The 16,636-nt window shown below is 36.8% G+C and overlaps 1 protein-coding gene across 8 annotated transcripts in view; it reads left to right on the forward strand.

The window, feature by feature from the left end:
- Nucleotides 1-16,636, forward strand: part of LOC115421492 (receptor-type tyrosine-protein phosphatase beta) — an 87,636-nt gene that overhangs the window by 31,802 nt on the left and 39,198 nt on the right. For 4 of the 8 annotated variants that reach the window (XR_003935689.1, XM_030137397.1, XM_030137401.1 and 1 more), the window contains exons 2-17: nucleotides 5,247-5,268; nucleotides 5,385-5,573; nucleotides 7,355-7,612; nucleotides 7,781-8,041; nucleotides 8,231-8,491; nucleotides 8,834-9,094; nucleotides 9,772-10,032; nucleotides 10,376-10,636; nucleotides 11,314-11,574; nucleotides 11,764-12,024; nucleotides 12,368-12,628; nucleotides 13,306-13,566; nucleotides 13,910-14,170; nucleotides 14,848-15,108; nucleotides 15,298-15,558; nucleotides 15,902-16,162. Coding sequence is in view for 7 of the 8 variants with exons in the window: in XM_030137397.1 (XP_029993257.1) it covers nucleotides 5,247-5,268; nucleotides 5,385-5,573; nucleotides 7,355-7,612; nucleotides 7,781-8,041; nucleotides 8,231-8,491; nucleotides 8,834-9,094; nucleotides 9,772-10,032; nucleotides 10,376-10,636; nucleotides 11,314-11,574; nucleotides 11,764-12,024; nucleotides 12,368-12,628; nucleotides 13,306-13,566; nucleotides 13,910-14,170; nucleotides 14,848-15,108; nucleotides 15,298-15,558; nucleotides 15,902-16,162 (3,862 nt within the window). In the remaining variant the exon portion in view is untranslated. The remainder of the gene's footprint in view (nucleotides 1-5,246; nucleotides 5,269-5,384; nucleotides 5,574-7,354; nucleotides 7,613-7,780; nucleotides 8,042-8,230; nucleotides 8,492-8,833; nucleotides 9,095-9,771; nucleotides 10,033-10,375; nucleotides 10,637-11,313; nucleotides 11,575-11,763; nucleotides 12,025-12,367; nucleotides 12,629-13,305; nucleotides 13,567-13,909; nucleotides 14,171-14,847; nucleotides 15,109-15,297; nucleotides 15,559-15,901; nucleotides 16,163-16,636) is intronic. The other 4 variants (XM_030137403.1, XM_030137402.1, XM_030137400.1 and 1 more) reach the window with 4 other exon arrangements.

The following is a 16,636-nucleotide window of genomic DNA, read 5'->3' on the forward strand; positions in this document are numbered from 1 at the left end:
AATTTGATGTCCAAAAATGTTATGCAAGACAATTGTTCGTAACTTATACTGCACACGCTTAACCCTTTCATGCATGACTTATGAAAAAAGGATCCAGATTTTTTTTTTTTTTTAGATTGATTTTATTTTTCAAAATTAGGCAAAAGTTGAAATATATTTTTATTTTATTTTTTTATTTATTTTTTTTTAAATATGGTTTTATTAAGAAGATATTTAACCTCCTGAGACTCAGGAAAGTACAAATTTGGGCTTTTTAAATTCAATAATTGCCTTTATTGGAAACATCATGATGCAACAGTTTTTTCAGGTGCATTTTTACATTTTTATGGAATGTCCTTTGCGGTGGTCAGTTTTTTTTTTATTTTTTGTTTTCTTATTTTTTGTCTAAAGCTTTGAAACTCTTGTCTAAATGTGAACAGTAAACCCATGTCAGGTTCTGAGGAGGTTAACTTTAGGAGATCACAGATCAGTCCACATTCTACAACTTAGATGATCCTTTTGCTCATTGTGTTGCTGAGTGTCTGTAGAGACTGCCTTCGTGTGGTTTGGAGAATATTGCCTTTAGAACCCTTTGGAAAGTGAGTTAAACTATGTGTGGACATTATGCATGAAAGGGTTAATCAATGTCCTTATGATTTTACACAAAAAAGCAAAAGCCTTTCGGCCGATAATCAATGGTCAAGGTTTAAAAAAATTAAAAATACATACATTGTACAAAAATAAATCAGAAAAACATCCAAAGCATTCCCAACTGTGCCACCATGAAATGCACTAACATGGTTTTAATATAGAGTAGTGCTTTCTATATTCACTGGTAAATCCTACTATATAATGCACGTTCTGTGTCTGTCCGATCAATGTTGCAGCACAGGAGGGTGTTTGTACAGATTTTCCTCAGCCTTCAAAGGCCCGATCTCTGCCAAACTCGCCAAATGAATAGAAACAATACCTGACTATCTATTAGCCACAATTTTATGTCCGTATTCTAATGTTGTGAGGTATGCTGGGTGATTTTAGCCTCTCATGCTATCATACGATGGTACCACGGGTACAATGCCGCTAGTATTTTTAATATATGTTTAATGGTTGATGAATTAGGACAAATTGATTTTTTAAGCATGATTTTAAAACCTGTGTTTTAGGAATGAAATGAGATGAAATTTCTTTTTTAGGAAACAATATGAAATTTAGGAACTTGAAATAAATATATATGTTTTTAACTATTGTAATTATCAGCTAAGGTGAGTTTGTATTGCATGTAATGTAAACGTTCTATATTGTTTTTGTTTTTTTTAAACCCGCCACCATCACCCCTGTTCAGAAGACAATTTTATTTCTAATTACAGCTTATGTTTGAGTAACAATCTCCAACTTTAAATTCACATGTTCATCCATTTCTTGCTTGTATACATATACATAGAGGGAGGGCTCAGATAGTCCAAAGTGTACAGGGACAGGACGAGACAAGACAGTGGGACAAATCAGACATAAGACTCAGACTTCCTTTATTGTCATTTAATAATGCACCATCAGTACCTTATCAAACGAAATTTCAGGTGCTTAGCTCAACACAGTGTCAGTTATAAAAATAAATAAAAACACACCTCACGAAATATAAAAAATAATCCAAAATACTGTAAACATGTGTATATGTATAAAAATTAGATTTAAAAAAATTTAAAGACTAAAAGACTAAAAACTAAAGTGCATAGTGCAATAAAGTGCTTCAGATTTATACACAGACATATGTGTGGATGTCATGCATGAAAGGGTTAATCAATGTCCTCTACAGACTTGTCATCTTGGATTTCAGCTTTCTAATACACCATAACTAGTTCTGTTAGTCCAACTGATGTAACATCCACACTGTCTGTTGTGGTCGTAGTTAATGATTGGTCATGTCTGATATTTGTTGGTCAGAGAAAGATGAGAATAATGCAGGTTTGCCTGGTGATGCCATGTGTTTAATATTTAGCTTTGTGGTAAACAGACCGAATGGTAACATGTCAGCGAGTGAGTCAGGCTGTTTAAGTTTTGGCTAATGAGTAATGCAACATCAGAGCTTTGTGTTTGATATGATACAGGGGAAAAACCACAGTGGAAATACAATGAGTGTAAAATTAGTACTCATTATGTGCCGAGTGTTCAGTACTTTGAACCTTGGGATATTAGATATAGACATATAACCCTACAAGGAAGAAGAACATTATACTGGGCTCTAGTTCCCCCATATTTATTATTACCTGAGGACACAAAGATTAGCTTGGTTCAACTATTACCATGGTTCACTTCCTTGTTTAGCTGGTACACAATGGTCTGTTCTTCTGTTACAATGGCACCTCATCCAGTAATAGCATACTTTTAACTTAATTTACACAGCAGAAATAGGTTGTGCAATGATGTTTAAACAAAGAACTTCCTCATTTTTTAATGAAATTAATGACATGGATTAGAGGCTGTTACAGACAGACTAGTTCTTGTATGTTTAGATCTAAAATGATAGAGTCAAACTACTTCTAGGCCAATAAAAATATATTATTATGGGAGTTATCAGTGTCAGTGAAAGTGAAAAAGTATTGTCTACAAAAAATAAAGTAGAATACATTAGGATTTAATGGAAAAACTTTGAGTACATGTCGTATTACGTCCTGATGACGACACTGTGTAGTTGAAATGCAGTGGTAGGTAACAAACGTTTTTATTTTGTTTTAAAATTAGTGTAGTTTAGTTTATTGTTTATTTATCAGGAGCAATGTACAAATATATGAATACAGTACTCAAGCAAATTTTATCTTCCGTACTGTTGGACTTCTGTCAGTCAGTATTCTCTAAAATATCGTGGATCACATCTTTGGAATAATCTATGTCTTGAACTTCAATCAACATCTTAATCGTTATTTGAAAAGCATCTGAAAAGGACTCTAATTTCCGAATAAATGTAAGGCTTTATATCATTTGATTTGTAGTTTTTACTTTTATTATTATTTCAGTTATATCGTATTTTTATTCTTCATTTCTTTTTTGTGTATTATTTATTTCTGGGGAGGTATTTATATAAGCCTTTTTTGGCTTCTATCCTCTCATGCACAATGATGTTACTTGCATGATAATTTCTTGTATTTGTGTTTCATATTGTTTGTGATGTCCAAATAAATAAATACTAAATAAATACTAAATACATTAATCTCAAAGAAAAGAGATGCTTTGCACCAGAGTTAGCTACAAGCTACTTTCCATCTGTTGTCCCCGGGCAGGTGCACACACAATATAGAACATTGTCCCTCGATCTTGTCTGTTTTGTCCTACTGTCTTGTCTCGTCCTGTCCCTGTACACTTTGGGCCCTCCCTCTATGCATATGTATGCAAGCAAAAAATGGATGAACATGTGAATATAAAGGTGGAGATTGTTACTTAAACACAAGCTGTAATTAAAAATAAAGTTGTCCTTCGAAGAGGGGTGCTGGTGGCGTGTTAAAAACAAAAACAACAACAACAACAGAAAACCCCAATATAGAACATTTACATTACATGCTCTACAAAACTCACCTTAGCTCATAATTACAATAGTTAAAAATGTATATATTTATTTCGAGTTAATACATTTCATATTGTTTCCTAAAAAAGAAATTTCATCATATTTCATTCTTAAAACGCAGGTTTTAAAATCATGCTTGAAAAAAAATCAATTTGTCCTAATTCATCAACCATTAAACATACATTAAGGGTATTTATCAGTAAATATATAAAGCTATACTCTATATCAGCGGTGTCAAACTCATTTTAGTTCAGTTCCACATTCAGCCCAATTTGATCTCCAGTGGGCCAGACCAGTAAAATAATAACAGTGAAAAAAGGAAAATTATATTATGATCAGGTTTACATCTACAAAGTTTCCTTAAAAATCTGAATAACATGAACAACTTGAATTGTCTTAAGAAAAACAAGTGCAATTTTAGCAATATTCTGCCTTGGTTTATCAGTTTATCATTTACATGTGTGCATTACGATCGCACAAAACATTTACTAACAGGCAGAATATTGGTAAAATTGCATTTACTTTTCTTAAGACATTTCCATTTGTTCATATTTGTTCAGGTTATTCACATTTTTTGTAAAAGTACAGTTTGGTAATGTAAACATTTTCATGTAATTTTACTTTTTTACACCAAAAAAACAAAGAGAACATTTGGGGTTGTCATTATTTATAGGTTATTTTATTATGATAATATTTTACTAGTCTGACCCACTTGAAATCTAATTGGACTGTATGTGTTTGTATGTGGAACCTGAATTAAAATGATTTTGACACCATTGACTGTTAATATCTTCAGAGTAATTTTTGAATTTCACAAATTCATCCCGCGGGCCAGATTGGACCCTTTGGCGGGCCGGATTTGGCCCTCGGGCCACATGTTTGACACCTGTGCTCTATATTAAAAACATGTCTGTCTCTATGCTGACTGTAAATCTCTATTTTTGTTCTGACTGTGGTGCTGAGCTGTTTGTTTTGTTTTGTGTTGTTTTGAAAAATGAAAATTTAATAAATATATTCTTTAAAAAAATAAATAAATAAATAACATGTCATTGCATCTAATGGTGGCACAGTTGGGAATGCTTTGGATGTTTGACTTATTTTTGTACATTGTGTGTTTTTGTTTTTTTTTCTCTTTTTTTTAACCTTCACCATTGATTATCTGCAGCAAGGCTTTTGCTTTTTTGTGTAAAATCAGGATCTATCTGTTAAGTAATAGGTAAAAAATATATAACAACTCAACAACTAATCTTAAACGTCTGTACTCAAGTTTCCATGTGAGTGTGAACCACATTTAGATCATCACACAAAATTTACAGTAAATATAAGCAAACAGTTCACTGAATATGAACAATGCTAATTATTAGGTGGGTTCAGAAAGCTAAATGTTGGTTTGTTTTCAGCGACTCTAAAAAGAATGTGGTAAAATCATCCCTGGTCAGTGTTTAGAGCTGCTGAAAACATCTGCAGGAGGATTTCTTAGGTTTTTACTGGACGGATCATGTGTTACAGTGTGAGTCAAACAGGACTTTGTGAAAATACTAATTGAAAGGTAGTTGAAACGGTTAATTAACAGTTTGGTTTTATCACTTAAGAAAAAGGAACTGATACTCTGACACATGTTCCTGGAACTGGAGGTTGTTTTTTAACTCACTCCTGACCTCTGCTGGTGCAAAATGGTTTAACACTCTCTTCTCTGTTCTTACACCCACAGATCTCACAAGCTCAATGTAATGGTAAGGCACTTTGTGTTTTGTTTTTGTTCTGTTTTATGTAACTTTTTTTTACCCAATACATTACTGTAATATTGATCTATTTGTCTAATTTCTGTTCTTGTTGATTTGTCTCTTAGCTGTTAACTGTGATAGCAATGCAACAGCTCCACTAGAAACAACAATAACAACAACAAATATAACAATCGAGTTTGCCCAAAGTGACCCAAACTGCACCTTCACAACCACTTCACTGACTGATCTGATTCCTGGAGCTGTCTACCGGATATTGAATAATTGTTCCAACTGCTGCATCAACGTCACAACCAGTAAGTGTAGAAGTGCATTCTTTAATGGAGTGAAATTTAGTTTTTTTAATGGAGTTATGCATTTTAAAACATTTCCCTGTGGTCTACATAAACTGTAAATGCTATGTTTGGGTCTGAATTCTTTATTAATTAAACTACACAGGTCCTTCTTCAACCTTATTTCTGAGTAATGACAGGAGAAAGGTCATTTTGAGCGCTGGCCCTTTAAATGCAAATGAGCCACTTCACACCCCACCCCCTCCAGGTTGTTGACTGTGCTGCTCAGTCTCGTTCATTAATACAACCAACAGCTGAACATTTTAGGTAATCGGCTCAAAGTTTGGACATATTTTCACTTTTTACTACAACTGCTGCTGACAAACAATTATGGCATACTCAGAGAAATGTTTGTCAGAAGTCTTAACCTTATATGTGCAAATTTTGTGATGTAACTACTTATAGATGTAGCAAATTAAGAAGGAAGTAAAATGGGCAATAGAAATCCACTGAATTTTTGCCAAAATGAATATAAAGTAGTGCTGTCAAATGATTCAAATTTTTAATCAGATTAATATCAGGGTTGCTGTGGATTCATTTTAATTTATCCTGATTAAATATACATTTTTAATCTATATTAATTGCTTTTCATTTTGCATGAGCAAACAAGCAAACTCAAGAAAGAAGGGAATATATATGCACTTAACGTGTTTGTCACAAGTTGGGTGACGCGTTAGCCAAAATGCTAACAGTATCCCTGACTAATGTATGCTTCGTGTTGGTATTTTAGGCTTGAAGTGCTTTGGTGAAAACAAAACTCCTTCCTGCAGAGTGTGTATAATACTTTATGCCAGTTGACTGTTTCGTCTTGGGTTTTTTTGTGCTCATATTTCCATCCAGAGGGCCAACGTGCTGTTTAGCATTGGTTCTGCTGCCTGTCACTACTGGATCAACTGCCCATTTGTTCATGTGTGACAGTAACTCTACTTGGACAAACTGCCCCAAATGCATCGGCAGAGACGTTCAGAGTCATTCTGTACTGTAGAAGGGGTTAATTGTGTTAAAACTTTAAATCAGATTAATCATAATGATGGATTAATCTGCCCTGATTAATGCCTTAATTTTGATAGCCCTAATACAGTGGTTCTCAACCTTTTTTGGCTCATGACCCAGTTTTAACATCACAAATTTCTGGCCACCCCAGACATTCAAAACGGAGACATTTTTCTCTTGGAGATGTCTTAGCGGGGCCAGGCGGATGAAGAAATCTTTCCATTCTCTGTTTGATCCTCTCAGATGTTACATCTTGCATTTTGTTTGAACTTGATTTTTATTAGGAAAAATTTGTGGCGTTTTAATTTTAATAAAATATATAGTGAATCATTAAAAAATATTTTTATTAGTAATTTATTTACATTTTTTTAATCAATTACTAGAAATTTCAGGCGACCCCATATGAATTCCCTGCGACCCCACGTGGGGTCCCGACCCTAGGGTTGAAAAACACTGCCCTAATATAAAGACAGCTCAGCAGCACCTGGAAGGTTCAAATTTAAACTGTTTGAACCATTAGGGTCCAAATACACAAATAAATGTACCAAAGACTAATAAAAGTGGGTTTCGCAAAATATAACCCCTTTAATAGATTACAGCAAATTATGTGAAAAACACCACTTTTTGTAATACTATATTACTAATATCATTGCTTTTGTTAATTTTTCTCACTGGTGTTTGTTCTCTCCTTTAAAGTATACAAAGAAAATGAGTGATAAGAATATCTGTACATGTCCAACTCTGTTTCATAGAACCCGAGAAGGTCAATCCAACTGTGACTGAAACCACAACATCCACTGTGTCTCTGAGCTGGACTAAACCAGAGGGAAATGTCTCAGTCTATAGAGTACAGTGGACTGATGGAAACACCAATAATGAAACGGATGTGACTGACACCTCTGTAACCATTTCTGGTCTGAGTCCTGGTGTCAAGTATGACATAAATGTTACCGCAGTGGCTGATGATCATCATACTGTGGGACAGACTGCCACCACATCCACATACACAGGTAAGTAAGAGATGATGTAGAGAATAGTTGTATGTCAAAATGCACAGGACAGGGGGACTAACTGATCACTGATTTTCAGATCCAGATTTGTTCCTGATGTTTATTACAGGTGGAGTTATTTTCACTGTTATTTCTTCCTCTTTGCGTTCACTTTTCTCTAAATCACAGAGCCTGAAGTAGTCAACAATCTCAGTTTATCTAAAGTTACAATATCCTCTGTGTCTCTGATCTGGACTAAACCAGAAGGAAACAGTTCCTTCTATTCAGTACACTGGACTGATGGAACAAACAGACACAATAAAAATGTGACTCAAACATTTATAAACATTCTGAACCTGACTGCTGGTGTCCAGTATAGTTTTACTGTTGCTGCTGTGGCTGGAGATGAGACAACTGTAGGAGAAGCAAAGACAGTTTCATCGTACACAAGTAAGATGTGCAGTAGTTTAATATGGGATTTTAATACCTTTTAACAGCTCTACACTCACTTTAATCTCTTCTATATGTAACTTTAACTTTTGACTTCTTTCTTACATTGTTATTTCCTGATGTTTGTCATATATTCATGCCATTTCATTATCATCTTGTCTTCTGTGTATTCACTCGTCTCTAACTCAGAGCCTGAAGTAGTCAGAAACCTCACTGTCAATGAAGTCACAACATCCTCTGTGTCTCTGATCTGGACTAAACCAGAAGGAAACAGTTCCTTCTATTCAGTACACTGGACTGATGGAACAAACAGACACAATAAAAATGTGACTCAAACATCTTATTCCATCACTAACCTGACTGCTGGTGTCCAGTATACAATAACTGTTACTGCAGTGGCAGGTGATGGATACACTGAAGGACAGAATACTTCTGTTTACACATACACAAGTAAGTTCAGACTGTGACTGTGGTTGTCCTCTATGGGACTGTACTGTTCACCACTGGGGAGAAGAGTCTATAGACTTCATCTGAGTCTGGACATTGATGGGACATTATTATATAAATAGAAACGGCAACGGACTCAAAGTGAATCCCACAAAAAAGAGACATGAGTTGAACTCTCAGCTGTATGGAGATGCATCATAATGTTGTTTTAGTAGAGCATAAGTCTTTGATTTTGTCTTGATTTTAAGGATTATTCTTCTAATGTGCAGCTGTTTTGCTACAGATGAATTATGATTTGAATGATCTAAACACTTTGTGTCCCTTTATCACTCCTCTCTAATTCAGAGCCTGAAGTAGTCAGAAACCTCACTGTCAATGAAGTCACAACATTCTCTGTGTCTCTGATCTGGACTAAACCAGAAGGAAACAGTTCCTTCTATTCAGTACACTGGACTGATGGAACAAACAGAGACAATAAAAGTGTGACTCAAACATCTTATTCCATCACTAACCTGACTGCTGGTGTCCAGTATACAATAACTGTTACTGCAGTGGCAGGTGATGGATACACTGAAGGACAGAGTACTTCTGTTTACACATACACAAGTAAGTAAATAAGTAAATAAGTAGGTCAGACTGTCCCTACTTGTCCTGTCTGCTGCTCTGGTGCATATTCATCAGGTTAAGAGACATGAAACAAACATTGGGATCTTACAGAATGATGCCATAGGTAAAACAGCTGAAATGAAATATCTGAATAATCACAAATAGGATCACATGGAGTAATGCCAGATTACTGGGTAGTCATTGTTTGCAGACTAGAGGCTGAATCCAGAGCATAAGCCCTCTCAGAGGAGCTGATACCTCTCACAGTGACATTCACTGGTCAAGTTGAGACTGAGTCTGATTGTGTTGATGGCTGGTTTGGTCATCATCTACAGTGATGCTGTGATAACTGGCTGTAGTGTAGAGACAGAGGTGTTTTTGGCCCATTTTTCTTATTGCTTTTTCTTTAATCTCGATAGGGACTGACAGAATGATGTCATGTTTTCACAGTGTAGTTTATCTCAGTTTATAATATAGTGTTAAAAGCAGAAGGAATCAGAAGTGTCCCTTCTCTGATATAAGAGAAGTCAAAGGATGTACTCTAGTCATCTATTGAGAAGATTGTTTGGCATGTAATGAACTGTAAACCAAATCATAAACAAACAATTGTGAGATCATGTCTTAATGGCTTATCTTCAACACTCTTTCTGTCCCTTTATCACTCCCCTCTAACTCAGAGCCTGAAGTAGTCAGAAACCTCACTGTCAATGAAGTCACAACATCCTCTGTGTCTCTGATCTGGACTAAACCAGAAGGAAACAGTTCCTTCTATTCAGTACACTGGACTGATGGAACAGACCGTGTTACTAAAAATGTGACTCAAACATCTTATTCCATCACTAACCTGACTGCTGGTGTCCAGTATACAATAACTGTTACTGCAGTGGCAGGTGATGGATACACTGAAGGACAGAGTACTTCTGTTTACACATACACAAGTAAGTTCAGACTGTGACTGTGGTTGTCCTCTATGGGACTGTACTGTTCACCACTGGGGAGAAGAGTCTATAGACTTCATCTGAGTCTGGACATTGATGGGACATTATTATATAAAATAGAAACGGCAACTGACTCAGAGTGAATCCCACAAAAAAGAGACATGAGTTGAACTCTCAGCTGTATGGAGATGCATCATAATGTTGGTTTAGTAGAGCATAAGTCTTTGATTTTGTCTTGATTTTAAGGATTATTCTTCTAATGTGCAGCTGTTTTGCTACAGATGAATTATGATTTGAATGATCTAAACACTTTGTGTCCCTTTATCACTCCTCTCTAATTCAGAGCCTGAAGTAGTCAGAAACCTCACTGTCAATGAAGTCACAACATTCTCTGTGTCTCTGATCTGGACTAAACCAGAAGGAAACAGTTCCTTCTATTCAGTACACTGGACTGATGGAACAAACAGACACAATAAAAGTGTGACTCAAACATCTTATTCCATCACTAACCTGACTGCTGGTGTCCAGTATACAATAACTGTTACTGCAGTGGCAGGTGATGGATACACTGAAGGACAGAGTACTTCTGTTTACACATACACAAGTAAGTAAATAAGTAAATAAGTAGGTCAGACTGTCCCTACTTGTCCTGTCTGCTGCTCTGGTGCATATTCATCAGGTTAAGAGACATGAAACAAGCATTGGGATCTTACAGAATGATGCCATAGGTAAAACAGCTGAAATGAAATATCTGAATAATCACAAATAGGATCACATGGAGTAATGCCAGATTACTGGGTAGTCATTGTTTGCAGACTAGAGGCTGAATCCAGAGCATAAGCCCTCTCAGAGGAGTTGATACCTCTCACAGTGACATTCACTGGTCAAGTTGAGACTGAGTCTGATTGTGTTGATGGCTGGTTTGGACATCATCTACAGTGATGCTGTGATAATTGGCTGTAGTGTAGAGACAGAGGTGTTTTTGGCCCATTTTTCTTATTGCTTTTTCTTTAATCTCGATAGGGACTGACAGAATGATGTCATGTTTTCACAGTGTAGTTTATCTCAGTTTATAATATAGTGTTAAAAGCAGAAGGAATCAGAAGTGTCCCTTCTCTGATATAAGAGAAGTCAAAGGATGTACTCTAGTCATCTATTGAGAAGATTGTTTGGCATGTAATGAACTGTAAACCAAATCATAAACAAACAATTGTGAGATCATGTCTTAATGGCTTATCTTCAACACTCTTTCTGTCCCTTTATCACTCCTCTCTAACTCAGAGCCTGAAGTAGTCAGAAACCTCACTGTCAATGAAGTCACAACATCCTCTGTGTCTCTGATCTGGACTAAACCAGAAGGAAACAGTTCCTTCTATTCAGTACACTGGACTGATGGAACAAACAGAGACAATAAAAATGTGAATCAAACATTTATAAACATTCTGAACCTGACTGCTGGTGTCCAGTATAGTTTTACTGTTGTTGCTGTGGCTGGAGATGAGACAACTGTAGGAGAAGCAAAGACAGTTTCATCGTACACAAGTAAGATGTGCAGTAGTTTAATATGGGATTTTAATACATTTTAACAGCTCTACACTCACTTTAATCTCTTCTACATTTAACCCTAACTTTTGACTTCTTTCTCACATTGTTACTTCCTGATGTTTGTCATATATGCATGTCACTTCACTATCATCTTGTCTTCTGTGTATTCACTCGTCTCTAACTCAGAGCCTGAAGTAGTCAGAAACCTCACTGTCAATGAAGTCACAACATCCTCTGTGTCTCTGATCTGGACTAAACCAGAAGGAAACAGTTCCTTCTATTCAGTACACTGGACTGATGGAACAGACCGTGTTACTAAAAATGTGACTCAAACATCTTATTCCATCACTAACCTGACTGCTGGTGTCCAGTATACAATAACTGTTACTGCAGTGGCAGGTGATGGATACACTGAAGGACAGAGTACTTCTGTTTACACATACACAAGTAAGTTCAGACTGTGACTGTGGTTGTCCTCTATGGGACTGTACTGTTCACCACTGGGGAGAAGAGTCTATAGACTTCATCTGAGTCTGGACATTGATGGGACATTATTATATAAAATAGAAACGGCAACTGACTCAGAGTGAATCCCACAAAAAAGAGACATGAGTTGAACTCTCAGCTGTATGGAGATGCATCATAATGTTGGTTTAGTAGAGCATAAGTCTTTGATTTTGTCTTGATTTTAAGGATTATTCTTCTAATGTGCAGCTGTTTTGCTACAGATGAATTATGATTTGAATGATCTAAACACTTTGTGTCCCTTTATCACTCCTCTCTAATTCAGAGCCTGAAGTAGTCAGAAACCTCACTGTCAATGAAGTCACAACATTCTCTGTGTCTCTGATCTGGACTAAACCAGAAGGAAACAGTTCCTTCTATTCAGTACACTGGACTGATGGAACAAACAGAGACAATAAAAGTGTGACTCAAACATCTTATTCCATCACTAACCTGACTGCTGGTGTCCAGTATACAATAACTGTTACTGCAGTGGCAGGTGATGGATACACTGAAGGACAGAGTACTTCTGTTTACACATACACAAGTAAGTAAATAAGTAAATAAGTAGGTCAGACTGTCCCTACTTGTCCTGTCTGCTGCTCTGGTGCATATTCATCAGGTTAAGAGACATGAAACAAGCATTGGGATCTTACAGAATGATGCCATAGGTAAAACAGCTGAAATGAAATATCTGAATAATCACAAATAGGATCACATGGAGTAATGCCAGATTACTGGGTAGTCATTGTTTGCAGACTAGAGGCTGAATCCAGAGCATAAGCCCTCTCAGAGGAGCTGATACCTCTCACAGTGACATTCACTGGTCAAGTTGAGACTGAGTCTGATTGTGTTGATGGCTGGTTTGGTCATCATCTACAGTGATGCTGTGATAACTGGCTGTAGTGTAGAGACAGAGGTGTTTTTGGCCCATTTTTCTTATTGCTTTTTCTTTAATCTCGATAGGGACTGACAGAATGATGTCATGTTTTCACAGTGTAGTTTATCTCAGTTTATAATATAGTGTTAAAAGCAGAAGGAATCAGAAGTGTCCCTTCTCTGATATAAGAGAAGTCAAAGGATGTACTCTAGTCATCTATTGAGAAGATTGTTTGGCATGTAATGAACTGTAAACCAAATCATAAACAAACAATTGTGAGATCATGTCTTAATGGCTTATCTTCAACACTCTTTCTGTCCCTTTATCACTCCCCTCTAACTCAGAGCCTGAAGTAGTCAGAAACCTCACTGTCAATGAAGTCACAACATCCTCTGTGTCTCTGATCTGGACTAAACCAGAAGGAAACAGTTCCTTCTATTCAGTACACTGGACTGATGGAACAGACCGTGTTACTAAAAATGTGACTCAAACATCTTATTCCATCACTAACCTGACTGCTGGTGTCCAGTATACAATAACTGTTACTGCAGTGGCAGGTGATGGATACACTGAAGGACAGAGTACTTCTGTTTACACATACACAAGTAAGTTCAGACTGTGACTGTGGTTGTCCTCTATGGGACTGTACTGTTCACCACTGGGGAGAAGAGTCTATAGACTTCATCTGAGTCTGGACATTGATGGGACATTATTATATAAAATAGAAACGGCAACTGACTCAGAGTGAATCCCACAAAAAAGAGACATGAGTTGAACTCTCAGCTGTATGGAGATGCATCATAATGTTGGTTTAGTAGAGCATAAGTCTTTGATTTTGTCTTGATTTTAAGGATTATTCTTCTAATGTGCAGCTGTTTTGCTACAGATGAATTATGATTTGAATGATCTAAACACTTTGTGTCCCTTTATCACTCCTCTCTAATTCAGAGCCTGAAGTAGTCAGAAACCTCACTGTCAATGAAGTCACAACATTCTCTGTGTCTCTGATCTGGACTAAACCAGAAGGAAACAGTTCCTTCTATTCAGTACACTGGACTGATGGAACAAACAGACACAATAAAAGTGTGACTCAAACATCTTATTCCATCACTAACCTGACTGCTGGTGTCCAGTATACAATAACTGTTACTGCAGTGGCAGGTGATGGATACACTGAAGGACAGAGTACTTCTGTTTACACATACACAAGTAAGTAAATAAGTAAATAAGTAGGTCAGACTGTCCCTACTTGTCCTGTCTGCTGCTCTGGTGCATATTCATCAGGTTAAGAGACATGAAACAAGCATTGGGATCTTACAGAATGATGCCATAGGTAAAACAGCTGAAATGAAATATCTGAATAATCACAAATAGGATCACATGGAGTAATGCCAGATTACTGGGTAGTCATTGTTTGCAGACTAGAGGCTGAATCCAGAGCATAAGCCCTCTCAGAGGAGTTGATACCTCTCACAGTGACATTCACTGGTCAAGTTGAGACTGAGTCTGATTGTGTTGATGGCTGGTTTGGACATCATCTACAGTGATGCTGTGATAATTGGCTGTAGTGTAGAGACAGAGGTGTTTTTGGCCCATTTTTCTTATTGCTTTTTCTTTAATCTCGATAGGGACTGACAGAATGATGTCATGTTTTCACAGTGTAGTTTATCTCAGTTTATAATATAGTGTTAAAAGCAGAAGGAATCAGAAGTGTCCCTTCTCTGATATAAGAGAAGTCAAAGGATGTACTCTAGTCATCTATTGAGAAGATTGTTTGGCATGTAATGAACTGTAAACCAAATCATAAACAAACAATTGTGAGATCATGTCTTAATGGCTTATCTTCAACACTCTTTCTGTCCCTTTATCACTCCTCTCTAACTCAGAGCCTGAAGTAGTCAGAAACCTCACTGTCAATGAAGTCACAACATCCTCTGTGTCTCTGATCTGGACTAAACCAGAAGGAAACAGTTCCTTCTATTCAGTACACTGGACTGATGGAACAAACAGAGACAATAAAAATGTGAATCAAACATTTATAAACATTCTGAACCTGACTGCTGGTGTCCAGTATAGTTTTACTGTTGTTGCTGTGGCTGGAGATGAGACAACTGTAGGAGAAGCAAAGACAGTTTCATCGTACACAAGTAAGATGTGCAGTAGTTTAATATGGGATTTTAATACATTTTAACAGCTCTACACTCACTTTAATCTCTTCTACATTTAACCCTAACTTTTGACTTCTTTCTCACATTGTTACTTCCTGATGTTTGTCATATATGCATGTCACTTCACTATCATCTTGTCTTCTGTGTATTCACTCGTCTCTAACTCAGAGCCTGAAGTAGTCAGAAACCTCACTGTCAATGAAGTCACAACATCCTCTGTGTCTCTGATCTGGACTAAACCAGAAGGAAACAGTTCCTTCTATTCAGTACACTGGACTGATGGAACAGACCGTGTTACTAAAAATGTGACTCAAACATCTTATTCCATCACTAACCTGACTGCTGGTGTCCAGTATACAATAACTGTTACTGCAGTGGCAGGTGATGGATACACTGAAGGACAGAGTACTTCTGTTTACACATACACAAGTAAGTTCAGACTGTGACTGTGGTTGTCCTCTATGGGACTGTACTGTTCACCACTGGGGAGAAGAGTCTATAGACTTCATCTGAGTCTGGACATTGATGGGACATTATTATATAAAATAGAAACGGCAACTGACTCAGAGTGAATCCCACAAAAAAGAGACATGAGTTGAACTCTCAGCTGTATGGAGATGCATCATAATGTTGGTTTAGTAGAGCATAAGTCTTTGATTTTGTCTTGATTTTAAGGATTATTCTTCTAATGTGCAGCTGTTTTGCTACAGATGAATTATGATTTGAATGATCTAAACACTTTGTGTCCCTTTATCACTCCTCTCTAATTCAGAGCCTGAAGTAGTCAGAAACCTCACTGTCAATGAAGTCACAACATTCTCTGTGTCTCTGATCTGGACTAAACCAGAAGGAAACAGTTCCTTCTATTCAGTACACTGGACTGATGGAACAAACAGAGACAATAAAAGTGTGACTCAAACATCTTATTCCATCACTAACCTGACTGCTGGTGTCCAGTATACAATAACTGTTACTGCAGTGGCAGGTGATGGATACACTGAAGGACAGAGTACTTCTGTTTACACATACACAAGTAAGTAAATAAGTAAATAAGTAGGTCAGACTGTCCCTACTTGTCCTGTCTGCTGCTCTGGTGCATATTCATCAGGTTAAGAGACATGAAACAAGCATTGGGATCTTACAGAATGATGCCATAGGTAAAACAGCTGAAATGAAATATCTGAATAATCACAAATAGGATCACATGGAGTAATGCCAGATTACTGGGTAGTCATTGTTTGCAGACTAGAGGCTGAATCCAGAGCATAAGCCCTCTCAGAGGAGTTGATACCTCTCACAGTGACATTCACTGGTCAAGTTGAGACTGAGTCTGATTGTGTTGATGGCTGGTTTGGACATCATCTACAGTGATGCTGTGATAACTGGCTGTAGTGTAGAGACAGAGGTGTTTTTGGCCCATTTTTCTTATTGCTTTTTCTTTAATCTCGATAGGGACTGACAGAATGATGTCATGTTTTCACAGTGTAGTTTATCTCAGTTTATAATA

The sequence above is a fragment of the Sphaeramia orbicularis genome, chromosome 6 (assembly GCF_902148855.1).
Source record: "Sphaeramia orbicularis chromosome 6, fSphaOr1.1, whole genome shotgun sequence".
Taxonomy (NCBI): Eukaryota; Metazoa; Chordata; class Actinopteri; order Kurtiformes; family Apogonidae; genus Sphaeramia; species Sphaeramia orbicularis.